Genomic DNA, 13,891 nt, shown 5'->3' on the forward strand with positions numbered 1-13,891 from the left:
ACCTCCACTTCCTCTCCCTCCATTGTTTTATCCCCGTCTCTCTCTGCCCTCCCCATACCTCCACTTCCTCTCCCTCCATTACTTTATTCCCGTCTCTCTCTGCCCTCCCCATACCTCCACTTCCTCTCGCTCCATTACTTTATCCCCGTCTCTCTCTGCCCTCCCCATACCTCCACTTCCTCTCCCTCCATTACTTTATCCCCGTCTCTCTCTGCCCTCCCCATACCTCCACTTCCTCTCCCTCCATTACTTTATCCCTGTCTCTCTCTGCCCTCCCCATACCTCCACTTCCTCTCCCTCCATTACTTTATCCCTGTCTCTCTCTGCCCTCCCCATACCTCCACTTCCTCTCCCTCCATTACTTTATCCCCGTCTCTCTCTGCCCTCCCCATACCTCCACTTCCTCTCCCTCCATTACTTTATCCCTGTCTCTCTCTGCCCTCCCCATACCTCCACTTCCTCTCCCTCCATTGTTTTATCCCCGTCTCTCTCTGCCCTCCCCATACCTCCACTTCCTCTCCCTCCATTACTTTATCCCCGTCTCTCTCTGCCCTCCCCATACCTCCACTTCCTCTCCCTCCATTACTTTATCCCCGTCTCTCTCTGCCCTCCCCATACCTCCACTTCCTCTCCCTCCATTACTTTATCCCCGTCTCTCTCTGCCCTCCCCATACCTCCACTTCCTCTCCCTCCATTACTTTATCCCTGTCTCTCTGCCCTCCCCATACCTCCACTTCCTCTTCCTCCATTGCTTTATCCCCGTCTCTCTCTGCCCTCCCCATACCTCCACTTCCTCTCCCTCCATTACTTTATCCCCGTCTCTCTGCCCTCCCCATACCTCCACTTCCTCTCCCTCCATTACTTTATCCCCGTCTCTCTCTGCCCTCCCCATACCTCCACTTCCTCTCCCTCCATTGCTTTATCCCCGTCTCTCTCTGCCCTCCCCATACCTCCACTTCCTCTCCCTCCATTACTTTATCCCCGTCTCTCTCTGCCCTCCCCATACCTGCACTTCCTCTCCCTCCATTGCTTTATCCCCGTCTCTCTCTGCCCTCCCCATACCTCCACTTCCTCTCCCTCCATTACTTTATCCCCGTCTCTCTCTGCCCTCCCCATACCTCCACTTCCTCTCCCTCCATTGTTTTATCCCCGTCTCTCTCTGCCCTCCCCATACCTCCACTTCCTCTCCCTCCATTGCTTTATCCCCGTCTCTCTCTGCCCTCCCCATACCTCCACTTCCTCCATTACTTTATCCCTGTCTCTCTCTGCCCTCCCCATACCTCCACTTCCTCCATTACTTTATCCCCGTCTCTCTCTGCCCTCCCCATACCTCCACTTCCTCTCCCTCCATGACTTTATCCCCGTCTCTCTCTGCCCTCCCGATACCTCCACTTCCTCTCCCTCCATTACTTTATCCCCGTCTCTCTCTGCCCTCCCCATACCTCCACTTCCTCTCCCTGCTTCCATCTTACCTGCAGTATGAGCAGAAAGAGGAAGTAGGTGTTGGCCACTTCCTGGAACTGTTCAAACAGGTTGACGGGCAGAAAGGTGATGACGTTGTACTTAGACGTCACAATACAGTTACTCTGAGAGAGACAGAGAGCGAGAGAGAGATAAAGAGAGATAAAGAGAGATAGAGAGATAAAGAGAAGGGGGAATAGAGGAAGGTATGTTCTAAATGTGAAATACTAATTACTACAAAAATAGAAAATGTTGGTCTATTATTAGTCATGTAATGTACTTAAACATAAATACACATATATAATCATGTACAAACACACAAACTATCTCTCTTACCGCATACTGAAACTTCTCGTTGTATTCTCTGTCATTGGCCCGGACCCTCCTCTCCTCCTCTGGTGAAACACACACAACACAACTGTGAGACAGACAACACATAACTTTGAATAACACAACTCTGAAACATCTTAACCAAAAATATCTTTGGGATAACACACAGATTCCCTGCCAGGGACCTTGCCTTTGTGTGTGTGTTCATAAGAGGGTGATTATCCCAGGCCGAGTCCCAGGCCGAGTCAATATCACTCATTCATCAATACAGATGTTCTATGTTAATTTGATCCCTCTGTTGTCACAGGGAATTTTCCTTTGCAGCAGGAAAGGCACATTTTCAGTGTATTCAAGGTTTAAAAAGGCTTCTAAATGTTGTAATTTCCACTTTAAAATGTCAGACTAAACTAAAAATGTATCAACCTCTACACAACTGTCCATTAATTATAATCCACATAATAATCCACAGTTTCCTTCACAGAAACTGGTCAGATTAGCATAGAACATCTGTAACTACAGTCTGTGTTGGACAGAAAAAGAGAGATGGAGGGAGGTTGATTTATCTCATTTACATATACAGTACAACCAAATCAATATAGAGCTACACACGCACACACACACACACACACTGACTGGCAGGTCAATCACGTTGTAAGAGGAATTAGCTCTGTTTGGCTGGTGCTTCTGAACATGAACAACCCAACAGGCTCAGATCATACACAGTTAACCCACCCCTGGAGGGTGTGTGTGATCCCTGCGTCACTAAGGGAATAAACAGGTCATGACTCTGTAGAGGTCAGCTGAGGTGAATGTATACCTTGAGTTTTTAAATAAACAAATACATCTAATTAATGTCACCTTTATTTAACCAGGTAGGCCAGTTGAGAACAAGTTCTCATTTACAACTGCAACCTGGCCAAGATAAAGCAAAGCAGTGCGACACAAACAACAACACAGAGTTACAAGGTGAGATGAGGTGAGATGAATGTATATCTTGAGTTGAGGTGAATGTGTATGTTGAGGTGAATGTATACCTTGAGTTGAGGTGAATGTGTATGTTGAGGTGAATGTATACCTTGAGTTGAGGTGAATGTGTATGTTGAGGTGAATGTATACCTTGAGTTGAGGTGAATGTGTACGTTGAGGTGAATGTATACCTAGAGTTGAGGTGAATGTGTACGTTGAGGTGAATGTATACCTTGAGTTGAGGTGAATGTGTACGTTGAGGTGAATGTATACCTAGAGTTGAGGTGAATGTGTACGTTGAGGTGAATGTATACCTTGAGTTGAGGTGAATGTGTATGTTGAGGTGAATGTATACCTTGAGTTGAGGTGAATGTGTATGTTGAGCTGAATGTATACCTTGAGTTGAGGTGAATGTGTATGTTGAGGTGAATGTGTACGTTGAGTTGAATGAGTACGTTGAGGTGAATGTATACCTAGAGTTGAGGTGAATGTGTACGTTGAGGTGAATGTATACCTTGAGTTGAGGTGAATGTGTATGTTGAGGTGAATGTATACCTTGAGTTGAGGTGAATGTGTATGTTGAGGTGAATGTATACCTTGAGTTGAGGTGAATGTGTACGTTGAGTTGAATGAGTACGTTGAGGTGAATGTATACCTTGAGTTGAGGTGAATGTGTACGTTGAGGTGAGGTGAATGAGTACGTTGAGTTGAATGAGTACGTTGAGGTGAATGTGTACCTTGAGTTGAGGTGAATGTGTACGTTGAGGTGAATGTGTACATTGAGGTGAGGTGAATGTGTACGTTGAGATGAGGTGAATGTGTATGTTGAGGTGAGGTGAATGAGTACGTTGAGTTGAGGTGAATGTATACCTTGAGGTGAGGTGAATGTGTACGTTGAGGTGAATGTATACCTTGAGTTGGGGTGAATGTGTACGTTGAGGTGAGGTGAATGTGTACGTTGAGGTGAGGTGAATGTGTACGTTGAGGTGAGGTGAATTCATACGTTGAGGTGAGGAAAATGTGTACGTTGAGTTGAGGTGAATTTGTATATTGAGGTGAGATTAATGTGTACTTTGATGTGAGGTCAATGTGTACGTACGTTGAGGTGTATACGTTAATGAGTATCAGACCTTTATGCTGAAGGCTGTAGTTTGAGTCAGTCAGATGTTGTTTTTAAAACCTCACTGAATATGCCTACACTTTGAGGGATTATTCATACCTCAAACTAAAGTCTCTCTCTCTCTATCTCCCTGTCTCTCTCTATGTCTCTCTCCCAATTCAATTCAGTTCAATTCAAGGGGCTTTATTGGCATGGGAAACATGTGTTAACATTGCCAAAGCAAGTGAGGTAGAGAATATAACAAAAGTGAAATAAACAATAAAAATGAACAGGTAAACATTACACATACAGCTGTTTCAAAACAATAAAGACATTACAAATGTCATATTATATATATATATACAGTGTTTTAACAATGTACAAATGGTTAAAGTACACAAGAGAAAATAAATAAGCATAAATATGGGTTGTATTTACAATGGTGTTTGTTCTTCACTGGTTGCCCTTTTCTTGTGGCAACAGGTCACAAATCTTGCTGCTTTGATGGCACACTGTGGAATTTCACCCAGTAGATATGGGAGTTTATCAAAATTGGATTTGTTTTCAAATTTTTTGTTGATCTGTGTAATCTGAGGGAAATATGTGTCTCTAATATGGTCATACGTTGGACAGGAGGTTAGGAAGTGCAGCTCAGTTTCCACCTCATTTTGTGGGCAGTGAGCACATAGCCTGTCTTCTCTTGAGAGCCAGGTCTGTCTACGGCGGCCTTTCTCAATAGCAAGGCTATGCTCACTGAGTCTGTACATAGTCAAAGCTTTCCTTAATTTTGGGTCAGTCACAGTGGTCAGGTATTCTGCCACTGTGTACTCTCTGTTTAGGGACAAATAGCATTCTAGTTTGCTCTGTTTTTTTGTAAATTCTTTCCAATGTGTCAAGTAATTATCTTTTTGTTTTCTCATGATTTGGTTGGATCTAATTGTGCTGTTGTCCTGGGGCTCTGTAGGGTCTGTTTGTGTTTGTCAACAGAGCCCCAGGACCAGCTTGCTTAGGAGACTCTTCTCCAGGTTCATCTCTCTGTAGGTGATGGCTTTGTTATGGAAGGTTTGAATTTAACGGCTCTTTTCTGGATTTTGATAATTAGTGGGTATCTCTCTCTCTCTCTCTAGGAGGATGCTAAAAGCTCCAGCTCTCCAGCCACTCAAACTCCTCCCTCCCTCCAATTCAATTCAATTCAATTCAAGGGCTTTATTGGCATGGGAAACATGTGTTAACATTGCCAAAGCAAGTGAGGTAGATAATATATAAAGTGAATATATAAAGTGAAATAAACAATAAAAATTAACAGTAAACATTACACATACAGAAGTTTCAAAACAATAAAGACATTACAAATGTCATATTATATATATATACAGTGTTCCTCCATCCCTCACTCTAAATATTAAGAGACTAACTCCCTTCCCCTTAGCAACAATGCTCTCCCTCTGGTTGATCAACTTAGAGAAACTGTATTCTCTCACTCCCCTTCGCTTTCTCTCTCTCTGTCTCTCTCTCTCTCTCTCACTCTCTCTCTCTCCACTCTCTCTCTCTCTCTCTCTCTCTCTCTCTCTCTCCACTCTCTCTCTCTCTCTCTCTCTCTCTCTCTCTCTCTCTGTTAAAGGCTTTTTGTGCTGATTGATGCAGTGAATGTTTTGGAGAAACTCTCCCTGCCTCCTTCTGTCCTCTAATATTGATGAGAGCTTTTAAAATTAAATGACTGCTCTGTTTATCCAGAGTAGAGCACACACACACACACACACACACACACACACACACACACACACACACACACACACACACACACACACACACGCACACATACCAATAAAGTGTGAAGAAGAGAGTGAGGTGAAAAGGTCTGTCCTCTGTCCTCATTGCTAACAATGCGTGGTCAGGGGAATCATCTGACAGATAATACTATAGAAACCAAACTATTAATAATGATATGAAACCCCACACACATACACATTAACCACAGGTAGGTCAGGCAAACACTGCCCCTGTCCTGTTTCAGAGGAATCTGAAAAAAAGCATACAGTACACACACAGTCACAGGTAGGTCAGGCAAACACTGCCCCTGTCCTGTTTCAGAGGAATCGGAAAAAAGCATACAGTACACACACAGTCACATACCTTCTAACTTCCTTCCTGTTTGTCTCTGTCAGCAGACCAGTCTATAACCAGCCCCTCAACCACACACACACCAGTGGTTTCCTGTGCAGCAGCATGCATGTCAGTCCCTCTAGTCTCATCCTCCTGAGGAATAGCCTTGTTCAGCACTGTCTGACCTACCAAAACACACAGCCCCATCTGACCTACCAAAACACACAGTCCTGTCTGACCTACCAAAACACACAGTCCTGTCTGACATACCAAAACACACAGTCCTGTCTGACCTACCAAAACACACAGCCCCATCTGACCTACCAAAACACACAGTCCCATCTGACCTACCAAAACACACAGTCCTGTCTGACCTACCAAAACACACAGTCCTGTCTGACCTACCAAAACACACAGTCCTGTCTGACCTACCAAAACACACAGCCCCATCTGACCTACCAAAACACACAGCCCCATCTGACCTACCAAAACACACAGTCCTGTCTGACCTACCAAAACACACAGTCCTGTCTGACCTACCAAAACACACAGTCCTGTCTGACCTACCAAAACACACAGCCCCATCTGACCTACCAAAACACACAGCCCTGTCTGACCTACCAAAACACACAGCCCTGTCTGACCTACCAAAACACACAGTCCTGTCTGACCTACCAAAACACACAGTCCTGTCTGACCTACCAAAACACACAGCCCCATCTGACCTACCAAAACACACAGTCCTGTCTGACCTACCAAAACACACAGCCCCATCTGACCTACCAAAACACACAGTCCTGTCTGACCTACCAAAACACACAGCCCCATCTGACCTACCAAAACACACAGCCCCACCTGACCTACCAAAACACACAGTCCTGTCTGACCTACCAAAACACACAGCCCCATCTGACCTACCAAAACACACAGCCCTGTCTGACCTACCAAAACACACAGCCCTGTCTGACCTACCAAAACACACAGTCCTGTCTGACCTACCAAAACACACAGTCCTGTCTGACATACCAAAACACACAGTCCTGTCTGACCTACCAAAACACACAGCCCCATCTGACCTACCAAAACACACAGTCCCATCTGACCTACCAAAACACACAGTCCTGTCTGACCTACCAAAACACACAGTCCTGTCTGACCTACCAAAACACACAGTCCTGTCTGACCTACCAAAACACACAGCCCCATCTGACCTACCAAAACACACAGCCCCATCTGACCTACCAAAACACACAGTCCTGTCTGACCTACCAAAACACACAGTCCTGTCTGACCTACCAAAACACACAGTCCTGTCTGACCTACCAAAACACACAGCCCCATCTGACCTACCAAAACACACAGCCCCATCTGACCTACCAAAACACACAGCCCTGTCTGACCTACCAAAACACACAGCCCTGTCTGACCTACCAAAACACACAGTCCTGTCTGACCTACCAAAACACACAGTCCTGTCTGACCTACCAAAACACACAGCCCCATCTGACCTACCAAAACACACAGCCCCATCTGACCTACCAAAACACACAGCCCCATCTGACCTACCAAAACACACAGCCCTGTCTGACCTACCAAAACACACAGCCCTGTCTGACCTACCAAAACACACAGTCCTGTCTGACCTACCAAAACACACAGTCCTGTCTGACCTACCAAAACACACAGCCCCATCTGACCTACCAAAACACACAGTCCTGTCTGACCTACCAAAACACACAGCCCCATCTGACCTACCAAAACACACAGTCCTGTCTGACCTACCAAAACACACAGCCCCATCTGACCTACCAAAACACACAGCCCTGTCTGACCTACCAAAACACACAGTCCTGTCTGACCTACCAAAACACACAGTCCTGTCTGACCTACCAAAACACACAGTCCTGTCTGACCTACCAAAAACACACAGTCCTGTCTGACCTACCAAAACACACAGCCCCATCTGACCTACCAAAACACACAGTCCTGTCTGACCTACCAAAACACACAGTCCTGTCTGACCTGACCTGACCAAAACACACAGTCCTGTCTGACCTACCAAAACACACAGCCCCATCTGACCTACCAAAACACACAGCCCTGTCTGACCTACCAAAACACACAGCCCTGTCTGACCTACCAAAACACACAGTCCTGTCTGACCTACCAAAACACACAGTCCTGTCTGACCTACCAAAACACACAGTCCTGTCTGACCTACCAAAACACACAGCCCCATCTGACCTACCAAAACACACAGTCCTGTCTGTCCTACCAAAACACACAGTCCTGTCTGACCTACCAAAACACACAGTCCTGTCTGACCTACCAAAACACACAGTCCTGTCTGACCTACCAAAACACACAGCCCCATCTGACCTACCAAAACACACAGCCCCATCTGACCTACCAAAACACACAGCCCTGTCTGACCTACCAAAACACACAGCCCTGTCTGATCTACCAAAACACACAGTCCTGTCTGACCTACCAAAACACACAGTCCTGTCTGACCTACCAAAACACACAGCCCCATCTGACCTACCAAAACACACAGTCCTGTCTGACCTACCAAAACACACAGCCCCATCTGACCTACCAAAACACACAGTCCTGTCTGACCTACCAAAACACACAGCCCCATCTGACCTACCAAAACACACAGCCCCACCTGACCTACCAAAAACACACAGTCCTGTCTGACCTACCAAAACACACAGCCCCATCTGACCTACCAAAACACACAGTCCTGTCTGACCTACCAAAACACACAGCCCCATCTGACCTACCAAAACACACAGTCCTGTCTGACCTACCAAAAACACACAGTCCTGTCTGACCTACCAAAACACACAGTCCTGTCTGACCTACCAAAACACACAGCCCCATCTGACCTACCAAAACACACAGCCCCATCTGACCTACCAAAACACACAGTCCTGTCTGACCTACCAAAACACACAGTCCTGTCTGACCTACCAAAACACACAGCCCCATCTGACCTACCAAAACACACAGCCCCATCTGACCTACCAAAACACACAGCCCCATCTGACCTACCAAAACACACAGCCCCATCTGACCTACCAAAACACACAGTCCTGTCTGACCTACCAAAAACACACAGCCCCATCTGACCTACCAAAAACACACAGCCCCATCTGACCTACCAAAACACACAGCCCTGTCTGACCTACCAAAACACACAGCCCTGTCTGATCTACCAAAACACACAGTCCTGTCTGACCTACCAAAACACACAGTCCTGTCTGACCTACCAAAAACACACAGCCCCATCTGACCTACCAAAACACACAGTCCTGTCTGACCTACCAAAACACACAGCCCCATCTGACCTACCAAAACACACAGTCCTGTCTGACCTACCAAAACACACAGTCCTGTCTGACCTACCAAAACACACAGTCCTGTCTGACCTACCAAAACACACAGCCCCATCTGACCTACCAAAACACACAGCCCCATCTGACCTACCAAAACACACAGTCCTGTCTGACCTACCAAAACACACAGTCCTGTCTGACCTACCAAAACACACAGCCCCATCTGACCTACCAAAACACACAGCCCCATCTGACCTACCAAAACACACAGCCCCATCTGACCTACCAAAACACACAGCCCCATCTGACCTACCAAAACACACAGTCCTGTCTGACCTACCAAAACACACAGCCCCATCTGACCTACCAAAACACACAGCCCCATCTGACCTACCAAAACACACAGCCCTGTCTGACCTACCAAAACACACAGCCCTGTCTGATCTACCAAAACACACAGTCCTGTCTGACCTACCAAAACACACAGTCCTGTCTGACCTACCAAAACACACAGCCCCATCTGACCTACCAAAACACACAGTCCTGTCTGACCTACCAAAACACACAGCCCCATCTGACCTACCAAAACACACAGTCCTGTCTGACCTACCAAAACACACAGCCCCATCTGACCTACCAAAACACACAGCCCCACCTGACCTACCAAAACACACAGTCCTGTCTGACCTACCAAAACACACAGCCCCATCTGACCTACCAAAACACACAGCCCCACCTGACCTACCAAAACACACAGTCCTGTCTGACCTACCAAAAACACACAGCCCCATCTGACCTACCAAAACACACAGTCCTGTCTGACCTACCAAAACACACAGCCCCATCTGACCTACCAAAACACACAGTCCTGTCTGACCTACCAAAACACACAGTCCTGTCTGACCTACCAAAACACACAGTCCTGTCTGACCTACCAAAACACACAGCCCCATCTGACCTACCAAAACACACAGCCCCATCTGACCTACCAAAACACACAGTCCTGTCTGACCTACCAAAACACACAGTCCTGTCTGACCTACCAAAACACACAGCCCCATCTGACCTACCAAAACACACAGCCCCATCTGACCTACCAAAACACACAGCCCCATCTGACCTACCAAAACACACAGCCCCATCTGACCTACCAAAACACACAGTCCTGTCTGACCTACCAAAACACACAGTCCTGTCTGACCTACCAAAACGCACAGCCCTGTCTGACCTACCAAAACACACAGCCCCATCTGACCTACCAAAACACACAGCCCTGTCTGACCTACCAAAACACACAGCCCTGTCTGACCTACCAAAACACACAGTCCTGTCTGACCTACCAAAACACACAGTCCTGTCTGACCTACCAAAACACACAGCCCCATCTGACCTACCAAAACACACAGTCCTGTCTGACCTACCAAAACACACAGCCCCATCTGACCTACCAAAACACACAGCCCCACCTGACCTACCAAAACACACAGTCCTGTCTGACCTACCAAAACACACAGCCCCATCTGACCTACCAAAACACACAGCCCCACCTGACCTACCAAAACACACAGTCCTGTCTGACCTACCAAAACACACAGCCCCATCTGACCTACCAAAACACACAGTCCTGTCTGACCTACCAAAACACACAGCCCCATCTGACCTACCAAAACACACAGTCCTGTCTGACCTACCAAAACACACAGTCCTGTCTGACCTACCAAAACACACAGTCCTGTCTGACCTACCAAAACACACAGCCCCATCTGACCTACCAAAACACACAGCCCCATCTGACCTACCAAAACACACAGTCCTGTCTGACCTACCAAAACACACAGTCCTGTCTGACCTACCAAAACACACAGCCCCGTCTGACCTACCAAAACACACAGCCCCATCTGACCTACCAAAACACACAGCCCCATCTGACCTACCAAAACACACAGCCCCATCTGACCTACCAAAACACACAGTCCTGTCTGACCTACCAAAACACACAGTCCTGTCTGACCTACCAAAACGCACAGCCCTGTCTGACCTACCAAAACACACAGCCCCATCTGACCTACCAAAACACACAGCCCTGTCTGACCTACCAAAACACACAGCCCTGTCTGACCTACCAAAACACACAGTCCTGTCTGACCTACCAAAACACACAGTCCTGTCTGACCTACCAAAACACACAGCCCCATCTGACCTACCAAAACACACAGCCCCATCTGACCTACCAAAACACACAGTCCTGTCTGACCTACCAAAACACACAGCCCCATCTGACCTACCAAAACACACAGCCCCATCTGACCTACCAAAACACACAGCCCCATCTGACCTACCAAAACACACAGCCCCATCTGACCTACCAAAACACACAGCCCCATCTGACCTACCAAAACACACAGTCCTGTCTGACCTACCAAAACACACAGTCCTGTCTGACCTACCAAAACGCACAGTCCTGTCTGACCTACCAAAACACACAGCCCCATCTGACCTACCAAAACACACAGCCCTGTCTGACCTACCAAAACACACAGCCCTGTCTGACCTACCAAAACACACAGTCCTGTCTGACCTACCAAAACACACAGTCCTGTCTGACCTACCAAAACACACAGCCCCATCTGACCTACCAAAACACACAGCCCCATCTGACCTACCAAAACACACAGTCCTGTCTGACCTACCAAAACACACAGCCCCATCTGACCTACCAAAACACACAGCCCCATCTGACCTACCAAAACACACAGCCCTGTCTGACCTACCAAAACACACAGCCCTGTCTGATCTACCAAAACACACAGTCCTGTCTGACCTACCAAAACACACAGTCCTGTCTGACCTACCAAAACACACAGCCCCATCTGACCTACCAAAACACACAGTCCTGTCTGACCTACCAAAACACACAGCCCCATCTGACCTACCAAAACACACAGTCCTGTCTGACCTACCAAAACACACAGCCCCATCTGACCTACCAAAACACACAGCCCCACCTGACCTACCAAAACACACAGTCCTGTCTGACCTACCAAAACACACAGCCCCATCTGACCTACCAAAACACACAGCCCCACCTGACCTACCAAAACACACAGTCCTGTCTGACCTACCAAAACACACAGCCCCATCTGACCTACCAAAACACACAGTCCTGTCTGACCTACCAAAACACACAGCCCCATCTGACCTACCAAAACACACAGTCCTGTCTGACCTACCAAAACACACAGTCCTGTCTGACCTACCAAAACACACAGTCCTGTCTGACCTACCAAAACACACAGCCCCATCTGACCTACCAAAACACACAGCCCCATCTGACCTACCAAAACACACAGTCCTGTCTGACCTACCAAAACACACAGTCCTGTCTGACCTACCAAAACACACAGCCCCATCTGACCTACCAAAACACACAGCCCCATCTGACCTACCAAAACACACAGCCCCATCTGACCTACCAAAACACACAGCCCCATCTGACCTACAAAACACACAGTCCTGTCTGACCTACCAAAACACACAGTCCTGTCTGACCTACCAAAACGCACAGTCCTGTCTGACCTACCAAAACACACAGCCCCATCTGACCTACCAAAACACACAGCCCTGTCTGACCTACCAAAACACACAGCCCTGTCTGACCTACCAAAACACACAGTCCTGTCTGACCTACCAAAACACACAGTCCTGTCTGACCTACCAAAACACACAGCCCCATCTGACCTACCAAAACACACAGTCCTGTCTGACCTACCAAAACACACAGCCCCATCTGACCTACCAAAACACACAGTCCTGTCTGACCTACCAAAACACACAGCCCCATCTGACCTACCAAAACACACAGCCCCACCTGACCTACCAAAACACACAGTCCTGTCTGACCTACCAAAACACACAGCCCCATCTGACCTACCAAAACACACAGCCCTGTCTGACCTACCAAAACACACAGCCCTGTCTGACCTACCAAAACACACAGTCCTGTCTGACCTACCAAAACACACAGTCCTGTCTGACCTACCAAAACACACAGCCCCATCTGACCTACCAAAACACACAGTCCTGTCTGACCTACCAAAACACACAGCCCCATCTGACCTACCAAAACACACAGTCCTGTCTGACCTACCAAAACACACAGCCCCATCTGACCTACCAAAACACACAGCCCCACCTGACCTACCAAAACACACAGTCCTGTCTGACCTACCAAAACACACAGCCCCATCTGACCTACCAAAACACACAGCCCCACCTGACCTACCAAAACACACAGTCCTGTCTGACCTACCAAAACACACAGCCCCATCTGACCTACCAAAACACACAGCCCTGTCTGACCTACCAAAACACACAGCCCTGTCTGACCTACCAAAACACACAGTCCTGTCTGACCTACCAAAACACACAGTCCTGTCTGACCTACCAAAACACACAGTCCTGTCTGACCTACCAAAACACACAGCCCCATCTGACCTACCAAAACACACAGTCCTGTCTGTCCTACCAAAACACACAGTCCTGTCTGACCTACCAAAAAACACAGTCCTGTCTGACCTACCAAAACACA

At 47.5% G+C, this 13,891-nt stretch overlaps 1 protein-coding gene across 2 annotated transcripts in view; it reads right to left on the reverse strand.

Moving 5' to 3' along the window:
* Nucleotides 1-13,891, reverse strand: part of LOC115127454 (phospholipid-transporting ATPase ID-like) — a 233,356-nt gene that overhangs the window by 120,215 nt on the left and 99,250 nt on the right. The window contains exons 3-4 of one of the 2 annotated variants that reach the window (XM_065006872.1): nt 1,798-1,856; nt 1,473-1,586 (exon numbers count right to left, since the gene is read on the reverse strand). In XM_065006872.1, the coding sequence (XP_064862944.1) occupies nt 1,473-1,586; nt 1,798-1,856 (173 nt within the window). The remainder of the gene's footprint in view (nt 1-1,472; nt 1,587-1,797; nt 1,857-13,891) is intronic. The other variant, XM_065006880.1, reaches the window with a different exon arrangement.

This window comes from Oncorhynchus nerka, linkage group LG3 (genome assembly GCF_034236695.1).
Source record: "Oncorhynchus nerka isolate Pitt River linkage group LG3, Oner_Uvic_2.0, whole genome shotgun sequence".
Lineage (NCBI taxonomy): Eukaryota > Metazoa > Chordata > Actinopteri > Salmoniformes > Salmonidae > Oncorhynchus > Oncorhynchus nerka.